Below are 27,989 nucleotides of genomic sequence, written 5' to 3'. Positions count from 1 at the left end.
AAGAAGTAGGTAGAGGGAAAGAAGTAGGATATGGTTGGGGGGGGGGGGAGACAACACAGTTTAAAAAATACATGCAAAAGCTCTTGAGCGCCTGACATGACCACGTGACCATAGTGAATGCATTTTTGTTTTCCTTAAGTCATAAACACTCTTCTCGCTGTGTCCATCAACTCCAGCATCTGGCTGAGTCGAGCACAGAGGTTATATGTGAGTTGCAGGGGTCAGAGGGGTGGGGGATGCTACACCAGATGCCTAAACAGTGTGTATCGTGCAACAGGCTCCTCAGCACGTGTACACCCATAGACAGCACGTGCATACCATCAACCAATTGTGTACCAAAACACCAGGTCAATGAAATTGTGTTGAGTTGTTTATTCCTAGACACAATGTGGGCCAGATCTCGCACATTCTTCTTCACTGTGACATTAATGTATGTAACATTGTTTCACTCATGTTGCAGTCAAGAGGACGTTGTGGAATTCGATCAAGAGGATGTTGACCGAGTGGTTCTTGAAAGTTTTAATTGCCACGAAAACCCGGCACTGGCAGTAGCTGTTGTGAAAGATGGCAAGGTAATCGTCAGTGTCAGTAATAGACAATGATATCATCAGTTACGATCAATATACCGGTACTGTCAGTGATAGACTTGATAAGTCATGTACTATATACTGTTGGGGATACTTTATAACAGGCATATCAAACTGGGTGTTCGGGCATGCGGCCCGCGACCACCTTGCATGCGGCCCCCTTGGCCACCTAAAAAAATATAAAAATAATGTTAAACTTTTACGCTGGAAAAATAGAGATGACAAGCAACTTAAATTGAAAAATAGTATTTGTTAAACTGAACAACGAGGGTGAGTCTGAATTGAAAGCAAGCTACATTTTGTCAAACTTCATTGTAAGCCATTGCAAATCATTTAATAAATGTGATTTTATGAAGGAGTGTGTCTTTAGAGCCGAAGTAATTTGTCCAGAAAAGGTGAAAGCATTCAAAGAATAGCGTTAACTAGTGACACTGTGGCAGATAGAATAAATGACATGTCAGTCAGGTTGCGTGAACAATTAAAGAACAAAATAGCTGATTTTGAATTATTTTCATTGGCTCTCTAGAAGTCAACTGATGTAAAGGGTGTAGCACAGTTGGTTATATTCATAAGGACCTGTGACAAGAATTTTGACATACACGAGGAACTACTTGAGTTCTGTACTATGCATAACACCACAACAAGCGAGAATGTTTTTGAGAAATGACAGGAGGTGATAATGCAGTACAATTTATCTATCTGGTAAAGCTATCTTGTCTAACAAGGTATGGCGCACCAACCATGAAATGAAATGGTTTTGATGCAAGTTACTTGCAAATATAAGAGAGACTGATGATAGTTTTAAATTTGCTCATTTTCAATGCATCATTTACCAAGAAACATTCTGCGCACAGCAATTACAGTTTCAACATGTCATAAGACCGTTTTCAGTCTCTTCTCAATTTGATTCGTGCCCGCGGTTTTAATGCTCGCCAATTTTTAATGTTTCTGGATGACTTTGGACATGAATTTGATTGTGTTCCATACTACACAGAAGTCCGCTGGCTCTCCTGACATATAATATTGAAGAGATTGTTTGCACTGCGTGAGGAAATCGTATTGTTTCTGAACATGAAAGTTGAACCTGTTGAACATTTCCAAACTGACGAATGTGTTCAGGATTTGGCATTAGCAGTTGATCCCACTGGTCACCTGCAAGACTTGAATTTGAAACTTCAAAATAAAGACAAAATTGTCACAACTGCGTGTAATCATGTGAAATGCTTGCAAGCAAAATTAGGACTGTGGATAAACCAAATATGAAGTGAAAATCTTGTTCACTTGTCAACGTGTCAAGAACTAAAAAGATTTGGTGAATGTCTTACATCTAGAATCGTTACTTGATGCTTTCAATGACCGTTTTCGTGACTTCGTTACAAAAGATCAAGAATGTTCGTGTTTTGTATCTCCATTCTCATTTGATTCTGAAAATGCTGCTGGAAATGTGTAACTAGAGCTGATAGAATAGCAGTCAGATTCTTAGTTGAAATCGAGTATATAGAAATGGCTGTGCCAAAATTGTACAGTTATTTACCCTGAACGGTATGTTGAATTGCGGAAATTTGCAGCCAGAATTCTAGCTATGTTTGCAAGCACTGATCTCTATGAGTAGTTCTTTTCCATAATAAAAGCTTAAAAACACCTCACCGTTCGAGATTATGTGATCAAAATTTTGTGATGAAAGCGTCAGTGGCAAACAAATTTCAACCTGACATTAATAAAATGGTATCCCAGAAAAGATGTCAAGCATCAGGACAAAGAAAATAATGCGTAATCAAAGTATTTTTTAATTAGCCAGTAGTACTACAAATTTAGCTAAGGGACAGGTATGCCATTAATTATTGTATTCTATTACATTATTTCTAAGTTACAAAAAAACTAGTAGGCTGTTTTGCAACTGATTTTTTTTTTGCTGCGGCCCCTAAGGTCATAGTAAGTTTTCTATGTGGCCCATACACCTTAATGAGTTTGACATGCCTGCTTTATAATATCATATATGCCATATGCTATGATCAATATACTAATATACTATATGTAATATACTGAAGTCCCAACTCACGTTCAATTTATTTAAAAATTACAAAGTAATAGATCAAACTATGTTATAGGTCTCCTAATTTACGCTAATTTGTTTAATTAAAAGCATTTTTAATGTACAACAACAGTACAACTATTATTTACAAAGCTGAAACTTTCCACAATTATTAATTGTACCTAAGAAATCACCTTCATCTTCATCTTAGTCTGTTTAACCGTTGGGGCACCACATAAGATCTGTTGACCGTCTTTCTCCTTTCCTCTTAGTCTTTTGCCTTGGATAGAATTTCATTCAACGACAGTTCTGTCCATTCTTTTATGTTGCCTTCCCATCTTTTTCTCTGTCTCCCTCTTCTTCTTTTTCCTTTTTCTCTGTTCCCTGAAGGAAGGTGTTTGCAAGTCCTGAGGACCTTGTTATGTGGCCATGTATTATGAACAGTAGTTTGCAAAACGTCTACCCCCCCCCCCCCACTCTCTTGGTGTAAAGTTAAGTTAAATATATTTCTCATATTAAAGCAGAACAACAATTGTTCACTTTCTGTGCGAGATTCAAGGCTCGAAGTGTCGGATTTGTCCTAGAAATAAATACGATTACCACTTAGGCTACCTGTAGGTAGAGACTAACCTGTAGGTAGAGACTAACCTGTAGGTAGAGACGAACTAGATAGATAGTTTAAGTTACTTGGTATATGGAAAAATGAGCGAGTCCTGCGAGAAATAAAACGCTTCTGTCTGTGATAGTTTCATGGGTTGGTCTCATTCAACGTGTTGGCTCGTTACTTTTCTGGGACCATGACATTTTTTTTCTCCACTTATATATCTAAACTTAAAGAATGATTTAATAACTATTGAATGTTAGATGCTTTAAAAAAAAGTGGAACAATGTTTACCCCGCCCTATTTCCCTTGGTCAAACTAGATTTTCCCACTGAGCTAGTATTTTTTTTCCTAACGATACATATCAACTGTCAAATTTCTAGGACAATTGTTAGAGCCGTTTTTGAGAACTGTGTGGGTGGACCCACACCATTCCGAATGTGCGACTTGCATAGAGGTAAAATTACAAAAGCTTCGATTTTGGAAAACTTTTTTCTTCCTTATTTAATCTGATGTCATTTATGTAGCCCCTAGCCTCAGTAAACAAATAGTTTATAATTAATCGGTTATAGTTTCACGTCCTTTCTTACACACAATGTTTCTAACATTCATGTCCCAGTTTTCTGTCTGCTGTTTCCTAAATGTTTCTAACATTCATGTCCCAGTTTTCTGTCTGCTGTTTCCTAAATGTTTCTAACATTCATGTCCCAGTTTTCTGTCTGCTGTTTCCTAAATGTTTCTAACATTCATGTCCCAGTTTTCTGTCTGCTGTTTCCTAAATGTTTCTAACATTCATGTCCCAGTTTTCTGTCTGTTGTTTCCTAAATGTTTCTAACATTCATGTCCCAGTTTTCTGTCTGCTGTTTCCTAAATGTTTCTAACATTCATGTCCCAGTTTTCTGTCTGCTGTTTCCTAAATGTTTCTAACATTCATGTCCCAGTTTTCGGTCTGTTGTTTCCTAAATGTTTCTAACATTCATGTCCCAGTTTTCTGTCTGCTGTTTCCTAAATGTTTCTAACATTCATGTCCCAGTTTTCGGTCTGTTGTTTCCTAAATGTTTCTAACATTCATGTCCCAGTTTTCTGTCTGTTGTTTCCTAAATGTTTCTAACATTCATGTCCCAGTTTTCGGTCTGTTGTTTCCTAAATGTTTCTAACATTCATGTCCCAGTTTTCGGTCTGTTGTTTCCTAAATGTTTCTAACATTCATGTCCCAGTTTTCGGTCTGTTGTTTCCTAAATGTTTCTAACATTCATGTCCCAGTTTTCTGTCTGCTGTTTCCTAAATGTTTCTAACATTCATGTCCCAGTTTTCTGTCTGTTGTTTCTTAAATGTTTCTAACATTCATGTCCCAGTTTTCGGTCTGTTGTTTCCTAAATGTTTCTAACATTCATGTCCCAGTTTTCTGTCTGCTGTTTCCTAAATGTTTCTAACATTCATGTTCCAGTTTTCTGTCTGTTGTTTCCTAAATGTTTCTAACATTCATGTTCCAGTTTTCTGTCTGTTGTTTCCTAAATGTTTCTAACATTCATGTTCCAGTTTTCTGTCTGCTGTTTCCTAAATGTTTCTAACATTCATGTTCCAGTTTTCTGTCTGTTGTTTCCTAAATGTTTCTAACATTCATGTTCCAGTTTTCTGTCTGTTGTTTCCTAAATGTTTCTAACATTCATGTTCCAGTTTTCTGTCTGTTGTTTCCTAAATGTTTCTAACATTCATGTTCCAGTTTTCTGTCTGTTGTTTCCTAAATGTTTCTAACATTCATGTTCCAGTTTTCGGTCTGTTGTTTCCTAAATGTTTCTAACATTCATGTTCCAGTTTTCTGTCTGTTGTTTCCTAAATGTTTCTAACATTCATGTCCCAGTTTTCTGTCTGCTGTTTCCTAAATGTTTCTAACATTCATGTTCCAGTTTTCTGTCTGTTGTTTCCTAAATGTTTCTAACATTCATGTCCCAGTTTTCTGTCTGCTGTTTCCTAAATGTTTCTAACATTCATGTCCCAGTTTTCTGTCTGCTGTTTCCTAAATGTTTCTAACATTCATGTCCCAGTTTTCTGTCTGTTGTTTCCTAAATGTTTCTAACATTCATGTCCCAGTTTTCTGTCTGCTGTTTCCTAAATGTTTTTAACGTTGACTTCCTTCTTCTGACGTGATTCAAGGTGCTTCTGTCCCGTGGCTATGGCACATTTGATAAGGACACCAACAAGCCAGTCACTAACAGCAGTGTCTTTGGCGTGGCCTCGTTGACCAAAGTATTCACCTCGACTGTCTTCCTCAAGCTGCTGCTAGAGAAAACCAAGTAAGTCTTCAACATGCGCTAGAAGTCCCACAGTGAGCTCTAGGCTTACATAGACATCACAGTAGGCTGATATTTCTGTGTGTGATTGTATGTATAATTATAGAGATACCCGTTTACATGAGTCTTTTTTTTCTCCCTTTGATAATATTTGTTTGTTTTTAGAAAGAGAAGGTAACTCCCCTGAGAAAACCCTTAAAAGATAGTGCCATTGTCAGTAAAAGGTCTTAATAAATGAATAAGGAGATGGAATTTAATATAATTTTTACAGTTTGTTTCTAATTAGAAAAAGATTTTTTTCAATTCCAACTATTAACTTACATTTTTTTTTTCATATTAAAAAATTTGAATAATTTCTTTCGTCAACTTTTAATTACTGATTTTTTTTTCATAAAAACTCGTGTGGCGTGATAACGTATTACCATACACACATATTCATATAACGTAATTAATTATATAGTTATTGAAAAAAAAAATTGATTACCACTAAAACCCGGAGATCCATCATTGGACGCATGGGAACTAACAATTGTATTGCATTTTTCTTATCTTAAGTATCAATAATATCCTATTTGCATATGGCCACCCCCATGCACAGGTAATCCACAATCGTTGGATTAATTAGAATTGTTACAAAATTATGAAACAAAATATCTTTAATGTTTACTTTTTTTAAATTAATTATACACAAAGTAGAAATGATTTTTGTACTTGTTCAAAATTAAGAATTGCAGTCGTGATTATTGTGTTGAAATATGTATATTTGCTGTGCACACAACTAATTACTTCGATCTCCAAGTTTGACTGTCAACTCACCTATACGCAAATTATTGGGAGATGAGTTCCAGATGGTGGATCAGGTACGTACCCAAGAAGCATCATTCGCTGACCTGTTGTCTCACAAAATGGGAATCCCTGATAACAACATGCTGAGATTTGATCCAAACTTTACAAGGGAGAATCTGTTAAAGTAAGTAAGTGGGTTACTATTGATGTTCAAGTGTAGGCATAAAGTGGGCACTAGTTAGAAGTGATAAGAAGGTTGAACTAGTGGCAGGTGAACAGTGTTCAAAATTTAAAAGACTTTAAAAGCTATATTAAAAAACAAACAAACAGCTATATGTAGATCTATGATAAAGCCTATAAATACCTAACCCAGTAAGCTTCGGACAGAATGGCTCGCACCTACGAGAAGAAAAATTCTGAATTCAGACATCTGTTGCCCCACATCTATACCCAGACACGGGAAAGGCTTATTGTGTCAACCCTGAACAAAATCAGAAGCCGGAGACCCATGAGCAGCTTTCAGCACATAGTGCTTACAACTTGACAGGCCCTGCGATGCCGCTGATTGATCCCAAACTGTATCGACACTTGCCGTTCCTTTGGCTAGATCAGCTGCATGGAGAGGGGGGGGGGGAACTGCTGTGTGGACGACATCGTTCCGGCCACAGCTAATGCGCAGGCAATCATCTCATTTCCGTGACAACATAGTTGTTTCACGACTAGACCATACATATAAAGATTTGAGTTAGTGAATTTGTTCCTAAGTGTTTTGTTCCCAAGTGTTGCTTTCTTCCATTTCTCCAGACGTCTTCCCTATATGAACAGTTCAGGGACATTCCGTGCCAACTATTATTACAGTAACATGATGTACGGGCTTGTGGCTCGACTGACAGAGCTCCTCGGTAACAGCAGTTGGGAACAGCTTGTAACAGAGCAGCTCCTGAGGCCTCTGGGGATGGACAGTTCCACGTTTGCCTCAGTGACAGACTTCAACAGAGAAGACATTGTCACTGCTTACGAAAAACTAGACTCCAACTTTGTCAAGGTGCATCCAGAGTTTTCCAGGTAATCATTAGTTTAATTTTTTTTTCTCTTTAATACAGCCCCCCCCCCCTTTTTATAAATATATATATTGGTGTCATGTCTTACATTCTTACATGATTGGTGCCATGATGTTACCAGCTTAAAGCAATGTTGTCATGTTAACATTTTATATGTATTATTGATGTCATTTTAAGTAAGGTTTTATTGTTGGATGTGGTAATAGATATAAGTTTTCCACTTGCTAAACAATTCTAGCTAATACCTTGGTTTAGGCCGGAAGACCCTGGAAGCACGAGTCCAGAGCTTTCTATTAGGGAGAGGATTTATTGTCGCGGGTTGGTGTACTTAGGGTATACTCTATAGGATTGTTTAAATATGTCTGAGATGTTCTTCAGAATTGAGGATTATTACATCCTAGCCCAAACCTCACGCAGGACGGTGGGAGGGGGGGGGCAAGGTTCGAACCCTAGATTATCGAGACGATTTTTCTGGGAGAACAAACTTAATCAAATGCTTTTTAAATTGACTACACAGAAGATGGGCACAACTTCCAGGTTCCGGTTCTTTCATGACGTCTGCCAATGACATGGCCAAGTGGATGAACTTTCACCTGTCAGGGGGACGAAATTCTCAAGGGGATGCAGTAGTGCCTGAAAAAGTTCTGACAGAGATCAACCAGCCCAGATTTTATGCAGGAAATGAACTTTGTAAAGAGATTGACCTGACCCAGTTTCCACTGTCTTGTAGTGACAATATCTTTTGTTTTGGTTTAAGGTCTGGACATTACCGAGGTAAGTCAAACTCAAGGGAAGCCACCCACTCATGTTGACAACATAAGAAAGTTTGAGTAGTACAAAAAACCTGTTTTTAAGTATTACATTCAATGTGAAGGATGTGCCTGTTTTTTTTTTTTTTTTAGAGCAAATGCGATCTAATGTAGGCTCCAAAGTTGACAAACAAACTGGCATCTTATCGTCTATTGTTAGACGGCTCTCTCTTTTCTTTGACATGATTTCAGTCAGTGCTGAAAATTCAAACTCACAAACCATGAAGATGCAAATGGAAGAATTATTCTGATTGCTTTTAAACTGATTGCAGGATATAACTTGTTGAGTGAAATCCAAAACACATCCAGGCTTTACTCGGAAAAACTTGACTTAAGAGCTGCATCGTTTTTTTTTTAAATCAATGAGCTGCTCTGCTTCTTCAGTTGTAAGATTTGTATCTTCATTGTTTCCAAATGGATAGCTGACCCATCCATATTCATTACTTCCAACTGTTGGAAAGTAATGCTGCAATGCTGACTGCAGGTGTACCATAGTGTCCAAATGTCCAGAATTTGGGGGTGATTTCTTTATTTGAATCACATTTATTGTAAGTAAGAAAGCAGTCGAGACTCCTTTCGAGATCTTACTTTGCCACAAAGACAATTTTTCCCCAAATGACTTCAGTTTTGAGGATGCAGTAATGTTTTTCGATTGTCCTTGAAGACATAAATTCAGTGAATTTAATTTGTCAAATAAATCAGAGAGAAATATCACCTTATAACCCACTAGATCTCGTCATGAATAGAAAATCCAAAGACTTTTTTTTCAGCATCCAAGAATGAAATCAGCTCAGACTTGAGTTGGACAACACGCTTTAACACTTTTCCCCTGTAAAGCCAACGAACGTTGGTGTGATACAGGAGACATTTGTAGTCTGAATCCATTGCTTCACAGAGATGAGAGAAATGTCGGGATGCAAGCGGTCGAGAATGAATGAAATTACAACTGTAATCACTTGATTAAGAACAGACATCAAATCTTTCTGCAAAGACTTGAAGGCAAGAGCGTCTCTGAGGATCATGCAGTCAATAACTAATTTATTTGGATTTTCTTGACGCACAAGAGTGACGAATCCCTTTCTATTTCCCTGCATGGAAGGACAGCCATCAGTGCAAACACTGACAGTTTTTCCACTGTAGTTTGAAGAGTAAAATGTTTTCGTTCACCACTTTGAAAGTATATTCGCCTTTGGTCGTAGTTTGTAATTCTTTTCAAAATAAGAATTCGTTGACATATTTTTCATCCTTTATGAACCGAATAAAAGCTAACAGCTGGACTTTGCCGCTAACGTCAGTGGATTCATCAATTTGAAGAGACCACAACAGAGACACTTCATCGTTAGGAGCGTCAATGTGTTCACAGATTTGATCTTTTAAAGCTGACGATAAGTCTTCCATTCTGCGCGAGATAGTATCATTTGACAAAGGAACTTTCTTAACTTTTTCGGCGGCATCGGGTCCTATGATAGTTTCAACAACTATTGCTAAAGCTGGTGCAATGACAGATTTAGCCACTGTGTGCGCTTTCTTGTGTTTTGCTAATAACTGAGCAACCTTATAACTTACAATCAATCCTTTTTCTAGCAGCTTTAGGTAGTTCGTAAGTTTCTAAGCTTGTTTATTTTGTTGAGCCATGATGTTTTCGAAGTATTCTTTCGGTTGCGCTTTTACAGCTGGATGTTTTGTTTCCAAGTGTCTCTTCAATTTGCTTGGAACAAGCGCCTCATTCGACAGAGTTGCATTGCAGATCAGACAGAATGGCAATGGAACATCTTCAGGTCCCGAAGATATGAAACCATATCCGATGTAATCTTCTTTGTACCTTCGTTTGGTTCCTTGCTTTTCATTTAACGTTTTCGCAGTTTCTTTCTTGCTAACGTATTTCTCCATGGATAACAACGAAAAACGCTTAATGATAATATGTTATTATTAGAATACAGCTAAAAAATTGAAATGAAAAACAATCGCTTATTATTATCGTGACCTGTATTTGTGTAGTCGAAAATTCAATCACCAGAATAACTAACTGTTTACTAACACCCCTTTCTGTCATAATGTAGAGTTCCGATTGATCAGGACAGAGAGTTCGTGCTACTATTACTGGTCGTTGCAAGTGGGGAGGTCATCGCAACGTAGGATAAAAATTTAATAGTCGGCAGACCTGTGGTGTATACATTTCAAATATTTGTAGAAACTCCCGCGGCACACCTGCAAATCTTTGAGAAACACTGTAAATTACTAGAGCCTAATACAGTGTAAACTTCATGATTAAACTATACACTGCAAATGTTTGAAATACACTCGTAATATTATTGACAGAACATAATCTACCAGCAGTTTTTTTTTATCTTGTAATATTCTAAGTGTATGCCTTAATATAAAAAATTACTAAATTAAAATAGGATAGGACCTAAACACAAACTGATATTTACATATTGGATTTAATTAAACATATTTTCATTTTTAAAACCTTGTATAGGTCTTGTACTTTTCATTTTTGTTTTCAAATAGTATAGCATTTCCCCATCCAGTCTGCTTAAAGAAGTGACTTAGATGCATCCTATCCAAAACTGTATCTTCAGATGGCTCATCAATTGCTTTTGTTCCTCAGGCTACCAACGCTTGACCCACACAGGTTCCACCAGAGGCTATCGAGCCGTTGTTTCCCTCCTACCTACTCACAAGGTTGGCGTTTTCCTTGCTCTGACCAACAAAGATGATTTGTTTAAATACCGCAACCCACTCCTTATGTATCTGACAGACCGAGCTCTGGGCTTCAGGTCCTGGTTAAATATCTCCACAATATGTTCCTACCCAAAGCCATGGAAGAATACATCATCTCCATCGAACCAGACTGGGCTTGTTGACTATCAACTCCATCATGAGTATTCAATATATGAAGTAAGTGGTTGTCAATCATTGGAACATAGAGTTTCATCTAGATAATAATTCAATCAAGTCACATGTATGAAAACATTGATGTTGGAAAGGAGGGGGCGGATTATCTAATAATTTAGAATGAGAAGAGAGAATGATAATTACCAACCATCTAAGTATCAATCAAACAACTTCTTGTACAGCCAGTGTGGCATAGCAAGGGATTTGGGGGTCGGGCAGGGGCTTGGCCTCTTTAGGGGCCTGTGTGCATTTGGACATTCAACATCATGACATGAGTATAATGATGTACTTAATAAATATATAAGTCTAATGTGTGGGATACAAGCAACCTGGTCACTATTTACATGAATAGCAAAATAACAGGACAAGTGGGGGCCCAGAGGGATTATCAAATTTGGATCCACCCCCCCCCCTAGCTACACTACTGTGTACAGCAATGTGGGCTCTGAACTCAGGAGTTATACAATAATGAAGCTCACTGTTGACATAGTGCTGCCCACTGATCAAAGTGTAACTTAATAAAATACAGTTTGTACTAATGAATGAATAATAATTGCCAATAAATTTGTACAAATTCCTATTCAGGGCACCTATTTCAACACACTGTACGGCTCTCTGACCATTCACTACAACAAGAGTCTGTCCTCCTTAGAGATGAACTATGGGTGGGGACGATGGACACTGAAGCCCATCTCTTCAGGAGCTGCTCAACAATTTCATGCTCAAGGCCTGGATATCAATCAAGTCTACAACACCAAACCAATTTCTTTTCTGTACAGTGACCCTGGGACAATCAAAGCAATCAATGCTACTGGCTTTGTGCCTCTCCAGCCACCAATATTTGACAAGATGGCTTCCTCTCTCAATAGTTCTTCACAAATAGTTCATGGAATCCTAGAACATTTACTTTTAATGACATTGTTATTGTGCTTAATGAATGTTTAAATTGTGGGCTTAATCTGTATCTACCCTGGACATGTCTACTGCTCCAATCTCAATGATTTCAACACAATGGTGTTCAGTTCCGTCAGAAATGTTTATTTGCACCCAGTTCAACAAGTCAACGAGAGAATGGTGAAGAGGAAAAAGCAAACTATAATAACAAAGAAACACCAAATAATGTCAAACAAAAGTATCATACAGTATGGTCATTTGAGTGTCCTCCCCTGACACAAGTGTAGCTCAGTTAGAATTAGTTATTGTGTTCTCTGTACATTGTTAAATCTTTAGCTAGAAAGTGTTTTTAGTACAGGATAGTTGCTTTAGACAAGTCAAGCGTTTTTAGTACAGGATAGTTGGGTTAGACCAGAGAAAGTGTTTTTAGTACATGATAGTTGCTTTAGACAAGTAAAGTGTTTTTAATACTGTTTTTAGTACAGGATAGTTGCTTTAGACCAGAAACTGTTTTTAGTACAGGATAGTTGCTTTAGACAAGTCAGTGTAACAAAATAAATAGGACACAGCTGATTCTGCACAGCCTCTGACTCTTAACAACAAATGCTATATAATGGCAGTAAATTTGAATGTGTCTGGTGTAATTTTAGGGTATTATTTAATTATTGTGTCTGTTCACATTTCTATGGACTGGATGTATTGTAAAATGCACTATTAAAATGTGAATGAAGACTACTTCTGTCTTGTTATGGTTGTTGAAAATAAAAACAAACAAGTTCTAACAACATTCCCAATGTTACTGTTGGACAGTTATAAAATGCACAATAAACAGTTTATAAAACTAAGATGGCAGGCAATGGAAAGAGTTCATAGCAATACAATGTTGTTACAAATCATATTGCTTAGGAGTTTTGATTTTTCTGGTTCTAGTTGAGCTGATGTTGGTCAAGACTGTTTTAGGTGTGGCTGTATAGGACATTATTGTTGTCTTGGGTGCTTTAGTGTGGACAGGAGCTGGAGTTGATGATGATGGTGCCATTAGTCTAGAAGGTGACTTGACAGTTGAAGTAAGGCTGTCTGAGGATCTGCTGGAAGACACTGTGACAACATGATGGGTACCATCTGAGGACTTATTAGTGGATTTTTTGGGAGCCTGTGAAACAACATGAGACACACTATCCGTTGACTTGCTTAGAGCCTGTGAAACAACCTGAGCCATGCTGTCAGTTAACTTGCTTGAAGCCTGTGAAACAGCCTGAGGCACAATATCAGTTGACTTGCTTGGAGCCTGTGAAACAACCTGAGGTAGGCTGTCAGTTGGCTTGCTTGTAGCCTGTGTGACAATATGAGGCACGCTGTCAGTTGACTTGCTTGAAGCCTGAGAAACAGCCTGAGGCACAATATCAGTTGAATTGCTTGGAGCCTGTGAAACAACCTGAGGTAGGCTGCCAGTTGGCTTGCTTGTAGCCTGTGTGACAATATGAGGCACGCTGTCAGTTGACTTGTTTGGAGCCTGTGAAACAACCTGAGGCAGGCTGACATTTGGCTTGCTTGAAGCCTGTGAAACAACCTGAGGCAGGCTGTCAGTTGGCTTGCTTGGAGCCTGTGAAACAACCTGCAGCAGGCTGTCTTTTGGCTTGCTTGAAGCCTGTGAAACAACCTGAGGCAGGCTATTCATTAGCATGCTTGGAGTCTGTGAAACAGCCTGTGGCAGGCTGTCAGTTGACTTTCTGGCAGAAAATGAAACAATTTTTGTGGTACTGTCAGTAGAGTTGTTGGCAGCTTGTGAGACCACATGATTGACACTGTCGGTAGACGTGCTGACAACCAGAGATACAACACGAGCAGCACTGTCAGAAAAGGTTGTACCTTGAGAAGAGTTTGAGTTCAAAGTGGTAAAATGGACTAGAGGCTGAGGAGCTGTGGGCTTAGACTCAGACAATGTGATCAAGGAAGTAGATCCACTGGTCATCTTGGACAGGATTGAATGCAACGATGCAGCAACAGGATCTACTTTAGTACTAACAGATGTCCCCACAGTCATAGTCTCATTACCTTGGGTTTGTTTGACTTCCTCTTTCTTGCTGTCAGAGTCTTTGGAAGATGACAGTTTCAGTGACAATAATCCTGTACTGGGAGATAGCTGAAGAGATGCAGTGGCAGTCGATGGTGTGGAAGTACATGGCCCAGAGGGAACAGGCTGAGGCTTGAGTATCCCAGAAGATGTTAAAAGAACTGAAGACTTGGGTGGTAACAATTCAATAGATGGCTGGCTACAGGATGGCATATGTTTTCCAAGCGCCCCTGGGATCTGTTTAATACTAGATATGAGAGAGATTTTGGATGAGGGGGTCAATAACTTCTTCATCATGCTGGACACAGAAGGAACATGACCCGGCTCAACATTGATGGTGGATGGGACAGTGGTTGCACTGGCTGGTGTCTCTTTGTTTGAGACTTTATCACTGCCTATGTCCACGACAGAGGAGACAGGGGTGTGTGTCACAGAAGTGCTAGAGCCAGATGACAAGAAGGTGTTGAGAACAGAATTATGGTGTGTTGTAGAACTAGCACTAACCAGAATGGATGAACCTGAACTGGTGAATGTTGATAAAAGCTGCTGAATCTGGGCAGAGTTGGAATTACTTCCTGTTATTTTCATCATTGGTGTTGCTTTCAAAACTTTGCTGGCCATGTTTAATGTTAAAGGTATAGAAAAAGGTGAAGATGAGGTTCCAGCTCGTAACAGTATCTGAGGCTGTTTCACCTGCACTTCAGCTTGCTTGTCTGTGTCTGCACTCAGAACTGAACTTTTCTCAATCTCCTTTGATTGTGCAGTGGAGGATTTCACCACAGTACCAGCCCGAAGCAATCCTGAAGACTGAAGAAATTTGGATAATGTTAAAGCAGTTGTAGAAGGAATTGTCGCAGGTACTTGAAGAGCTGCAGGTTTTGGAGCAAATGAAGAAGAATTACTTCCTGCCTTTTGGGGATCAAACTTTTTGATATTTTGAAGCAAGTTGGATAACTCTGGAGCAGAGGCTATTGCTTCTGCTTCACTAACTTTGGACAAACTTTGAACATTTTCGCTAGATGGAGCAGGAGTCACTACATGTTTGGTGCTACATTCTTGACTAACAGGAAGTACTTTTTTCTTGGGTGAAGCTCTTTTAGCTGAAATATAAGAACAATGATTAGACGTAAAGAGTTTAATTTATACTTTGTTTACTCAGTTAAATTAAGTATTAATAGTGCTAAAATACTCACCAACTTTCCCTGTAAGAACCAACTGGCTAGAGTATCCAACTGCTTTGGCCAGTTTTAAGGCTTTAACAGGTTTGACACCAATCTAAAGAAAGATTCAATACAAAGAAAAATAAATAAATGCCAACACTAAATCACCAGCTGAACCTGAATATTGTAGTCAGAAATCATTACACCTGCAATAGTCTATTTGTAATCTAACAAATCAAGACTCCTTTTTTTTAAATTTATTATTTTGTTGTCTAAAAAAAAACAGACTGACATGATATAAAAATTTGGTTTCTAGCTTAAATAGTTGATCCTGATTTAGTTACTACTATTACAAAATTAATTCAAAGTAAGAAATGTGAATATGATGTTTCTCCAATATTCTGAGCAATGTTACAAGAAAAAATAATTGTGTTAAGGAGATGAACATTCCAAGGACAATTGAAAAGAAAAAAAGAAAAAGAAAATTTTATTTCAATGTACCCAAATAATAAGGAAAAATAAATGCACTCAAATAAAAAACAAGTTTCAAAATAAGTACATGAAACACTTTATAGCTAACAAAACATGTTCTATTTCTAGCATAGTGCTCCAAAATTAACATTTTAAATCATTTTTTGTTTTCCCTTTTAAGGCAATGTAATGATTTTCCTTTTCTTTCATTTTTAAGATTGAATTTCCAAATGATTACTAGTGAAAGCATTACTTTTTTCAGATCTGAATGTAGCCACTAAAAACCAAATCTTAAGTTTTAGAATTTCATATTCAAATCTAAACGTAGACAATACAAATACAATAATTCAAATAGGAATTTAAACTCATGACATTCCTAGCACTTAGCCAAATGGCATGTTACATCAAGTTGTCCATTACCATCAATGTTTAAGTAGCATTAGGTGGTCATTGTAGTATCAATGTGGACAAACAACACACAACAAAGAGACAATTGAAGTATGATGTCACAGTTTCAGAATGTTCAATTCCAAGTCTATCAACTAGTTAAAGTAGTTTTGAGTTAACCCTGGGCTTGTTAAGTGTTTATGTAAAGTAAAGGGGACATAACTTATTTGGCTAGGGCATTTGAAAAGAAGAAAATTTTTTTTTGTCTAACCCTATTAGTTTTGGCTTACACCAGGGGTGGGCAACATTTTTGTATCGAGGGCCGCATTAAAAAAAATTTGGGAATGGTGGGCCGCATATATATATATATATATATATATATATATATATATATATATATATATATATCTTATAGATAAGCTTGCTGTGTAGAATGTCTTTTAATTCATATATACACTGTATTACGATTTTAAAAATTATTATATCACGATATCCCCACAAATATACGATTGTACTTAATGTGCAGTATTTTACTTCTTACACTCGTGCATAATGTTTCTTTCTTAACTGTGAAACTATCTTACTAGTTGTTACCCCTGTGTGTGACTGCTGTCAAATTACAGTCAGTCAACATTGACCAGTGATTATACTTGTTTAGTTTCCACAAAAAATGCTTGCTCACTGAATGAGACAATTTATGTTCCGGAAGTTAAGTGTCGAGACAAGCAAAGCCTGCCCTTGTGGAGCATCACTAGAGAATGCTGACCATGTCCTTCAATGGTGCATACTAAATCAAGGGACCCGAACAAGACTCTCCAAAGACTATTCGAAGAAATGCCTGATCTGGAAACCACTACGCGGTTCATCTCAGATCTGAACCCTTCAACATGTAAAATGAGAACGAAGAAGAAGAACTGATGTATGTGTACCCAAATAGTGTGAACAGCAGCAAAGTTTTTTAAAGTGTGGATATACAGCTTCTGGCACCCATAAGACTCCCGTGGAAGTGCTGACTGGAACTTCTCTTTGCTTTGAGTTATGTTTTCTGGAGCTGAATCGGCTTCTCTTAATAAGTTTTGTACTTTTAATCATTTCACTAAAGATAGTTTCACCTTTCAGCAAAGGAAAATGACAAAAAACTATTTTTTTTTTTGCTTGCCTGTAGAAATGGGAAAGCCTTGTTTGAAAAGATTTAACATGCATTTACATTTTATATGTAAACAATCAAATGCAACAAAGATTGTAAAAACATGAAATTTTGTCTTCCACTCTTCATTAGAAATATTGGTAACAAAGTCACAGTCAATGTCCTTCAAGTAACATAACAATTTCATCCTTAAGATTTTATATTCTTCTCCTTTGCCTTACCCATGCTAAGCTAGCGGATACATTGGATTATTTAATCTTAAATCAGAACTACCCATGGTTAACTCCCCTATATCTAGTAAATTGCATTTTAAATTACTTTGGATAATTTAAATGTTTCAATTATATGCAGCTTTGTGCAAACTTTCCTGTTTCAAGTTTATGGTTCTCAGTCAAAGGTCGAGCTCCATCAGTTATTACAATTGCCATCTTGTTCCAAGTCTACCTGACACTCAGACATTGTGTCTTGAATTGAGTGTATTGATGTATAGCCAATAAGCATAATCTTCATTTACTTAAATCTTTTTATAATGAAACAGTTTCAATAATTTATATAGATATTTTTTTTAAATATTTGCGTTTTTATATCTATATACTGTGGGATCACCTGATTTCTGTAGGTGTCGGCAGGCCGCATAAAACACCTCAGCAGGCTGCATGTGGCCCGCGGGTCGTAATTTGCCCACCCCTGGCTTACACCATTAAAATCAGTGTGTTTCTTCATTAGTAGATTTGGATTTGTACAATTATTCCTATTGGATCTGCGGATTAAAAGTCTGTTCTGAATTTTTATTCTTGAATTTTGTTTGTGCTTTATTAAATTTGAGGTCAAATTATAGGAGGAGACGGAACCACTGGAATGTATTATTACAAAGGAATACACTCAAATCAAAGTAAATATGACTACCCCACATAGAGATGGTATAATCAAAATGTATGGTACAATAATGATGGTATGATGCTCAAGATTGATGGTAAAACTTTGGTGTTTGTCTACTTGTTTCACAGATCCCTGTATGTTTAGTTACATTACAGAATGAATGACTGGCACATAGAGTTTGGCCCTAACATTAATGTCTGTGGAAATTATTTTCAAATGATTTTAATATCAACATTATGATCAAGAAATGGAACTCCAAATAAAAAGTGAATCTACTGAAACAAGAAACTAGTCTATTTACCTTCCTGGACATGGTCGGACTAACATCTAAAGACGATTGAGATATTTTGTACCAGTGTAATCAAATGTTAATAAAATATAAATTAGCCATTGTATGTATCTTATAATTGTTATGACTGTTGTGACTGATATCGATGTAGTGTTCAGCGAAAATTTTTATATTTAATCCAGATGAAAAAAAAAAGGGGAACCACTAAATCTAAAATATATTGCCTTCCAGCAGTAATCAAGATTTGAGCTAAAATCTCCAAAATTACTCAGTAGTGATAAGAGCTAAAATTTTAAGTAGTTAGATGATGCAATGTTTGTGCATATGTTGCTGTGATCTGAATTGATTTAATGATGCAATGTTTGTGCACATGTTGTTATGATCTGAAGTCATTAAATGATGCAATGTTTGTGCACATGTTGTTATGATCTGAAGTCATTAAATGATGCAATGTTTGTGCACATGTTGCTGTGATCTGAAGTCATTAAATGATGCAATGTTTGTGCACAGGTTATTATGATTTTCTTGTAAGTCTCTGAAAGAACCATTTTTTTTTACTACAAATTTTTATCAGCTAAGGAGAAACTCTGCAAATAGAAGCAAGGAATAATTTACGTTAAAGAACCAAAAAAAAAGTTTAAATCATTTTAAGTTGAATGTTTCCATTGAAGAATGTAAGGTTTGTGTTAAAGTTCCTCCCATTTCAATGAACTAGTTTTATGTGGATTGCAGCACTGAATCATTTAACACTTGTAGTTTTTTAAAACAACATCCTTTAATACCAGGTTAAGCTTCTGGTCTGGGTGAAGCTTTTTTTTTTATCCTCCGTATAACATCTAAGCATTTTAGTTGTATGTAACAATGACCCATTATAAACCCAAACCGTTACTTGTTATATCCCAGCACTAAAGAGCCAACAAAATAATGAAATAAAACTACAAGCAAGACATGTGACTTACCTGTTTAGAATCCAATCCAGACGTCTGAGAACTTGCTGTGTTCTCTTTCTGTTTTCTCTTTCTTTGCTTTTTATTCACTTCTGTCTGATCCATCACTTCAGACTGAGAGTTGGACTGGGATAAAATATGGCACAGAAACTGGTATACCTCATCCTAAAAAAAATACAAAATATCTCAGTTATCTGAAGTGAAAAGGATCATCTGACATAAATTTAGATAATACAACTCATAGAACTGAAAAGAAGAATTTTATATCATGCTTTATAAAACTATTTCAAACATCAAGAAGAAAAAGTTACTAATAAAAACGAATGTTCAAATCGGGTTTAAATAGCCAAATTAAAAACAAATGACAAGTAATTAACTATTATGCATTTGATTCAAATTTCACACAATTAATGATTGCAGAATAAATTCAAGATGATTACCATAATACATCTATCCACCATTGTCTGAGTCACACTACAACTCTGCTTTTTAGCTCTGGACATTCGGAGATGATCATCAGCACCACCAACAAGGACAAGCTGGGTCTCCACTCTCATCCTTTCTCTGATATCTTCCAAGACATCCACGGAGCACGAGCTTGCATTCTGACCAACAACAAATAAAGTTGGTGCTCTGCAGTTAAAGATGGAGTCATCAACCTCCTACAAGAACAACAAAAAAATTGAGTGAACTTTATTACATGTCCACCAGTCCCTACACCACATTTATTTTAGTTCTCACTTGTTTTTGGACCAACATTGAATCATTTAGGACTTGCCAGGATTTAGAACTAGCCTTATCAGGTCACTGGGTGGTAATGCACTATGCTACTGATAAATTGCTAGTCTAGGTAAAAGCTTAGATTTTTAGGAAAAACTCTGAAGCACTCTCACAAGTAAAACTGACATTTGTTTGGAAGGGAATTTAATCATAGTGCTGACCACATAACACACACATTAACAGATGAGCTGTACAAAAACAATGTCTTGAACAAACTTTACTTTTCACTAAAAAAAATAAATTTCATCTTTCAAACATTGTTAATACCAGGGTATTGTCATTTTAGAAGCTAACAACATCTTAGCTCCAGTTTCTCTGAATCACAATCACTACTTACCCCTCGAATGCCGTTGATTCCCATAGTTGGAAAGCCTAAACATACTACACCCTGTACAACTTCCATTGAGGCTATCTGGTCAATGTAAAGAAAGGAATTAAAATGACTTTATTGTGACTTTAAAATGAGCAACTAAAATGCACATTCTGAGGATGAGCTTCACAAGATCTACTTACATTAACAGCCACAAGAGCGCCTATATTCCATCCAATCAGAATTAGTGGCCGTCCAGGAAACTGATTTTTCAGCTGAGAATAAGAATTAGACTATGCAATGTCAGGCAGCAGACAGCAAACTGTGCACTAAATCAGATACCATAACTTGATCAAAATACCAATAGTAAATACTCACTTCTAATATCTTAGCTCTGACATTAGCAATCACGTTCTCCAGACAAGTCACTAAGGGGAGACTCTGCCCAGTGGAAGGTGGGGTTAAAGTCAGGACTTTACTTGTAGCACTCAGCTGACTGTGCCAAAACTTTTGCCTTTTTATAGCCAGTAGATTTGGAGAGGAAGACACAGCATTCGGAATGACTAAAAGTAATGGATTCTCTGGAAGCTTTTTCTGATAAAGTTCAAATAAAGAAAAAAAATGGATATCATTATTCTAGAGCATTGTATAAAAAACAAAACAAAAGAACATTGGTATAGGTATACAAGTCATAACAGTGTAAATAAATTGAAAGCAATGATGCACACCTGCCTACCAAAAACAACAGAAGTCCTAATGACTATTTTAAGACCTCTGTGTGTAACCCATGCATGGTAAACTATTTTAAATAGACTTTTATGTACTGTGTAAAGACAAATTATGTTTATTTTCTTAATTGTTTTTTTTATCTAGACTGAAGCATGGCTCATTATTTTCTACAGGAATCACTACAAATTTATGTAAATTTATACAAATTTATATTTATTTTAGCAAGGCTTGTCTTTTTTTCCACTGAAACCACTACAAATGAATTAATGTTGATCTACACTGATCTATGATGCCAATGCACCAAGCACTACATCCTTACTTTTCTTTCACACCATACTCTCTCCTTTTTCTCTCTCAAAACTTTACTAATTAAAAAAAAATAATCCTAATTTATTTGAGTACTGGCTATTTCTAGCTATTTTGTGTAATAGTAGGCAAGTCTGCTGGTGTGTAACAATGTAAACACAATGAGAGCACAAGTGCAGACAAAATTTGGAAGTTAAATCTTTCAACAAAAAATCACTCACAAGTTTTTGTTGATTGATACTTGACAACACAGGATCCCATTGTTTCTTAAGAACTCCACTTAGTGTTTCAGGACTTAAAGAAGCTAAGTTTGGATTGGTTCCTTGTATTAAACGCTCCACAAGAGATGGTACCTAGAAAGAGAATCTCATCATTATTTGAATTTTACATTTCCAAAGTGAAAACAAAATTAAAATTTTCACATTTTCACTGATTTCTATGTGAAGATCAATTTCTTTATAAAAATTAAAAAAAAAACAACAGCTCTTTGCCACTTAATCATTTCACAAGCAATGATTTAAGTACTAATTCAAAGTCAAATAAATAAAGAATAAATTGTTTGTTTGAATAGACAAAAGGAATCTACATTTGTATTTTAGATTGCTTAAAGTTGGTTCATAAAATATTGCCTAGATCTAGTTCTAAAGAGACTTGTCCACAGTCAGTAAGTTTTTATTTTTAAATTCCATTAACCAAAATAAAATTTATATTGGTTTTATAAACATCAATTTGTTTTATCTAAAAAGATGGGTTCTCATTTAATTTAATACCAAATTTAACATTTTCTGATTACAAACAAAAAAAAATAATCATAACAGGGTAGTGTTAGCAAAAGAATAAAATATAAAGATGTCAATTGTATCCAAGATAAACCTTACAATCGTAAAAGACTTTGCCTTGAAGAAGTGAGAATAACCCAGGAACAAGTAAGAGTTGCATTTAAAAAACAAACATATTGTCACAGGTACATGAATAAAACTGAACAGATTTTTAACAACATTGCAGGGAAAAAGAAACATAAATGAAACTTTTCTAACCTTTACTTTGAGTGTTTGTAGTACTTCTAGGTAAGACGTAAGTAACTGGCCTCGAAGATTTTCTAAAAATAGATTGTGTAGCCAGAGTATGATAGTCATGTCCTGAAGGGAAACAAAAAAGAAAAATTTCTTTAGTACCAACATATTTTAATTTAATTCTTTTAATTTTAGTATTTTTGTTCAGCTTAAAAATTTAAAAAAAAAATCAAAAAACCTAGGTGGGCATGGTTCTAAAAAATGGCTCTAGCGATTGTCCTAGAAATTTGACAGTAGATGTATAACATTCGAAAAAGAATTACTAGCTAATTGACCACACTGGAAAAACTCTCGTTTAACAGTTATAATTTTTTAAAGTATAAACAAAAATTTTTTTTATTTGGCTAGAGATCTAGACCATATCTTGAACAGACATTTGTCAGAGGGTTTTCTTACTTGAAGGCAATATTTAAGGAATAGTTTAATAAATAAATAAATAGATATTCAGGAATATTTTCCACATCATCTTCTATGTCTGGATCCATAGGCCTATGAAAAGAATGTTACATACTTTGAGTAGATTTATTCATTTGCTTAACAAGCATTTTTTTTACACGGGTAGGAGGAATTAGGGTGGGATAAAAAATGTTTCCTTTTTGTTAACAAATATCTTTCCTACTTGTCACTGGTATAATATTCACTCTTAGGAAAATGTCACCAGCTTCATTAAGGAATAATTGTCTTTTTTAACAGAGTTTTTAAAATATTTTACTAGAAGTCATTATATAAACTAAATATGTATTTAGTACAAATATTTCATTGTTTTTCAACTCATTATTTTTTTAATTCTTTGAAGAAACTCTTTTGAACCCTTAATATAATTATTAAATATTATTACAAGTGTGTGTTCAAATAATTTTTTTTTTTCATTTATAAAACTTGACGTCTATGTAGAGTAGAGTTCTCACTATATTTCTTGATGAATCATTCTTCACAAAGCACTGGTACTCACCCATCCAATATTGGCAAAGGCAGATCTCACTCTTTTAGCAGCTTTATCAATTTGCAGTTTTCTTTGAATTGGTTCATTTTTAATCTTGGGTGAAAAAAAGATAAATGTTATATTTTTTTTTTACAAAATAATACTAATTTAGAATGTAAAATTTTAACTTAGCATTATAATATATACCCCTATAACAGACAATCTGGCGAGTCTATCTGCCTGAAGAATCCTCATTACTTTAGCAAAGTTTCTATTCTGTAAAACTGTCCATGAACTTCTGCAATAAATTAGAGATAGTTAGCTAGAAAATAAAAAGAGCTAAAACGTTGAAAGATTTTAATGAAATATTTTAATCTTTCAAAGACTTTACCATATCTCCTCAGTCATAACCAAGCAGCTTTTCAGGTTAATCTACAGCTCTTTCTCTCCAGACTGTACAGTTCTAACTATATAAGAAAGCTTACCTAATTGATGCAATGTGTTCTTCCCAATCCTCTTTGTTGTCTGTGCCATCTAAAGATAATAAAGATGTCAGCTTCTCACAGTCAGACATTGACGTCTTGGAACTTTCAATTATGTGACAAGGCTCGTCAACTACATCTTCTACATTAACTACATCAGTTGCCCTGGTAGAATAAAGAAAGAGTGAAATCATTTACAAGTAGCTATGTGTTCTTCTGTGTTATCGAAAATCAAGACAATGTACACACACAAATACAAATACACAATATGTGAATTGAGATTATTTAACAAAAAAAAATAAAAAATTTTAAATCAAGTTTAACTGTGTACATTCCATTTGAAATCATACATTTGCCAATTTAAAATGAAATATCAAAATCAAATTTAATGTAAATTAATAAACAGAAAGCATAGTTTATGAGAATTCAAAGCATTAATAACATTGATTTCTCCTTACTATCTCACCATGATAAAAGTGTAATAATGTAGAAGTGTTTTACAATACAAAAAAAATTGGTAAAAGAAATTACTGAGTTTTAAAAAAGAATACCTATGTTTCTCAGGAATAGTTGGACGAGGGAATTTGTCCATGAAAAGCATATGCAAAGGTCTTGCATTGCTTGCTTCAGGGTGTGAACTCCAAGGCTTGGCATAGCAATGATCTATGTTCAACACATTCAACTCATTGGATAGTCTTTGTGAATAGGTAAAACATCTTGGAGCTGGAATGCCATCATCTAGAGCATTCATTGTGATCTCAACTGCTGCTATTATAGAGAAGGAAATAAATAAGGAAAGATATTAATACTTGGGCAAATCTTAGATTTGGATGGGGGGGGGGGGGGTATACATAGTCTATAGAACAAATTAAATTGAATTTACCATTTATCTGTATCTCTGGGACCAAGAGTTATAAGGATGTAGCTAATTAAGTAAAAAAAAAAAATAAACAAAATGGCAGCACACAGATCATCTTGAAGTCGCTAAGGCATTTTAATGACATCATTCAAAATACAAATTCAAATTTCCATGTTATGATTAAAATTTCCATGTTATGTTATTGAAAAAAAAAGGGGGAGGGGGGAGAGATATTTGTTACAATATGTCACAAGGAGAGAAAAAGGGGGAGGGGGTAAAAAGGGGATTATTGATATTAGTAATATCCAAACATTCCCCTAGCATATGGAATAAGAAATGTGCCTTTAGTAAAGTCTGGGGCTTTTGTGTCTGATTTTTTTAAAAATTGTTGTATGAAATTGTAATTTATGCATCAGTTTTAGGTAGTATTACATCTAGATTTGTCCTATTTAATGATGTATTAAATTTCATATATATATTATATGCTACTTTACTTTTTAGTCTTCAGAGGTCTTCTTAGAGTCTAGATCTAATTACATTAAATAGGTATTAGATTCTAGTATATGATATATATTATATATAGTCTAGATCTAGACTCTATATTGAACCGCATATGTCCAGAATCTAATCTAGTCATAGGGATCTTGATAGACATAAGAGTAGATTTAGAATTTTAGACAGAATCTACAAAAAAAAACTGTATATATTAAGGCCTATATATATGTATTTTAAATTCTAAATCTATTAGTCTAACACCCATGTCAACAATGTAGCGTAAATCTTTTTGAATTAATGAATTCTTATTCTAGCTAGATCTAGATCTAGACTCTAGAATTTACTACTCTAGATCTAGATTCTATATCTAGACAATCTGATAATACTAATAATAGATTATAAATTCTACTAAATATATAACTAGATCAAATGTAATCCAGATTCTATATTTAACATTTTAATAAAGTAGTATAATTATATATTTAGAATAATAGATTTCAACTACACTAGATTAAATATAAATCTAAATCTAGAAATTTATGTACAAGATCTAGATATCTACGGCTACATAAAATGATTAAACTTCCCCTCAAAGGCCCCTGGTTTTTCAGGTCAATTATTTGGCAGCTGTCTAACTGCACGTATGATGACGTACTGATGAGGGGTGTGCGCTCTACTAGAAGAGCTGGCCCGGTCACTGACTCACTGGTAAAACTTCCCATCAAAGGCCCCTGCCAGATTTCCAAACAAAGAAGAACGCATCCAGTCACTATTTCACATACCATTCTTCAAAAGGGGCCTTCGATAGGAAGTTCTACCCATAAAACTAACATAGACATGTTACGTCATGTATTATAGACTAACAGTAAGACATTGTCAGGCAATCTAGATTCTGTATCTAGATCGAGTCTCTATTATTAATACTAAGTCTAAGGGCAGTAAGGCTAAGACTGCTTTATTGAGCCATCTAGGTCTAGTCTAGATCTAGATTTATAAATAAATTTAATGTCTCAGAGCAGAGTCTAGAGACTTAGACGTCTTAGACTAGACTCAGTCTAAAATAGTCTAGATTCTAGATCTAACTAATGTTACTAATCTAACTAATCTAACTAGTAGAATATACTAGATCTAGTACTAGATGATAGATCTGGTAAATCTAGAATCTAGATAATCATAAGTAGATTATTCTAGATCTAGACTGACTAGACCTACATCATCTAGACCTAGACGGTAGACCTCACCTAGTTAGCCTAGACTAAGAGTAGATTACTCTAGTCCTAGAACTCTAACTCTACTACTCTAGATTAGATCTAGATTAGATTTAGATATAATTATAATATAATTTAGAGTCTAGTATTTTACCTATTACTTCTGATCTAGATCTAGAGTTCTGGACTAGATCTACTCTATTAGTGCTTTGAACTGGAAAGTAAAACTAAAAGAAAAACAACACACACAAGTTACACAACTTACACACAACACATAATCATGATTATAATCATTTAGAACCGGATGTTAAAATAAAAAATAAAACGTTGTGTACCAATTCATGAAAATGCGAAAACAAAATAAGTGTGATGTAGAATATTCGGTAAAACTTCCTTACAGACTATTCTTTATTTCAATCTCTGTCAAGAAATCTAGACTCTAGATCTGGATCCCAAGGCGCCATTGAAATTCTGATTAAATCTGAAAAAAAATTGTAAGAAAAATATGCGCAATACTACCTAGGCTAACCGTGCGAGTCTCGCCTTTTATGTTTATGTTAACTGCTTTTAAATCCCGTTTTATTACATCCACATAACTTTCATTTATAGGCGCTGTTAAAAAAACAAAATGTAAACTCAAAAGGCGCTGCTGTGATAGCATTACAAATATAAACACGAGAGCTAAATTGACAAACTAATCTTTAAAAAATTTGAACAGATAGGTCTTAATGTTCTTGAATGTAGTGTATACATACTAACTTGGTGCTGCTATAAAGTATGTATCACATTTGTTTCAGCACCTAGCTTCAACTCTATGTTGAATGTAGTGTAGCATATTGTCTATCTGAGATCTATGTGGAGTGAGTATGTTGACAATGTCGTGGGAGCTCTTTTACAACCCCGTACAGTGCAGTAGTAGGCCCTAATACTCTGCTTGCACCCCTTATAGCCTAAAGGCACTCCCACTGGAGTCTTGTTTCGCTACCCATTCGGACTAATAGTTTCCTTTTATGACCGTTTCCATCCGGACGTCACTAGGTATGAGGCAAGTAGCATATGTCCGGGAGAGAACGTGCATGATTTTGTCCTAGCATGTGGAATAAGAAATATGCCGTTGAGTCTTTATAAGTGTAGGCTAATTTATTATGTTCAACAATTTATGCATTACAACTTCTTTACCCTTTACTCTAGTCTTCAAATTGCCAGACAGTGTTTCTGATGTATACTCTAGTTTATTTAGAGACGCACCATAATTGAGGGACTTTGAACGCGACTAGTGACGTCATGACTTAGTTGGGTTATAGAGACTACCTAGAGACATAAAATCATTTGGTGATATGATTCTTTAGGGATAACACGCATTTAATCGACAGACTGTGACCTATTGAGTATTAATACCATCATCTGAATTGTCTAACAGTTTGGACTTAGTCATGTACGTCACTTGTAACCTTTGTGTGCGTCTACATCTGTTGGTTAGTCGCATTGAATACACCCGCACAAGAAACCCAG

The 27,989-nt window shown here is 35.6% G+C and overlaps 2 protein-coding genes across 6 annotated transcripts; one reads left to right on the top strand and one right to left on the bottom strand.

Annotated features, from left to right (window-relative positions):
- The first annotated feature begins 167 nt into the window (after positions 1-167).
- Positions 168-12,694, top strand: LOC106074892 (D-alanyl-D-alanine-carboxypeptidase/endopeptidase AmpH-like). The gene is made up of 7 exons (XM_013235776.2): positions 168-572; positions 5,375-5,514; positions 6,311-6,481; positions 7,102-7,362; positions 7,876-8,132; positions 10,779-11,068; positions 11,651-12,694. Exons 1-7 carry the CDS (start codon positions 237-239, stop codon positions 12,008-12,010), a joined length of 1,815 nt encoding a protein of 604 aa, XP_013091230.2. The 5' UTR covers positions 168-236; the 3' UTR covers positions 12,011-12,694.
- On the bottom strand, positions 12,083-26,923 carry LOC106074891 (KAT8 regulatory NSL complex subunit 3-like). 5 transcript variants are annotated; one of them, XM_056038190.1, is made up of 14 exons: positions 26,876-26,923; positions 24,467-24,683; positions 23,919-24,080; positions 23,641-23,731; positions 23,464-23,547; positions 22,476-22,577; positions 21,660-21,791; positions 20,782-20,997; positions 20,607-20,678; positions 20,431-20,505; positions 19,754-19,975; positions 19,326-19,478; positions 15,227-15,308; positions 12,083-15,133 (listed from the first exon to the last, which is right to left on the bottom strand). In XM_056038190.1, the coding sequence occupies exons 2-14, from the start codon at positions 24,664-24,666 to the stop codon at positions 12,846-12,848; spliced, it is 3,879 nt and encodes a 1,292-aa protein (XP_055894165.1). In that variant the 5' UTR covers positions 24,667-24,683; positions 26,876-26,923; the 3' UTR covers positions 12,083-12,845. The 5 variants fall into 5 exon arrangements, with proteins under 5 accessions (XP_055894165.1, XP_055894156.1, XP_013091229.2 ...); XM_056038181.1 differs by lacking the exon at positions 26,876-26,923 and adding an exon at positions 26,813-26,832; XM_013235775.2 differs by lacking the exon at positions 26,876-26,923 and adding an exon at positions 26,743-26,790.
- Between the last annotated feature and the right edge of the window lie 1,066 nt (positions 26,924-27,989).

Source organism: Biomphalaria glabrata, chromosome 1 (genome assembly GCF_947242115.1).
Source record: "Biomphalaria glabrata chromosome 1, xgBioGlab47.1, whole genome shotgun sequence".
Taxonomy (NCBI): Eukaryota; Metazoa; Mollusca; class Gastropoda; family Planorbidae; genus Biomphalaria; species Biomphalaria glabrata.
The sequence above is the reverse complement of the archived record's forward strand: the minus strand, read 5'-3'. Positions and strand labels throughout refer to the sequence as shown.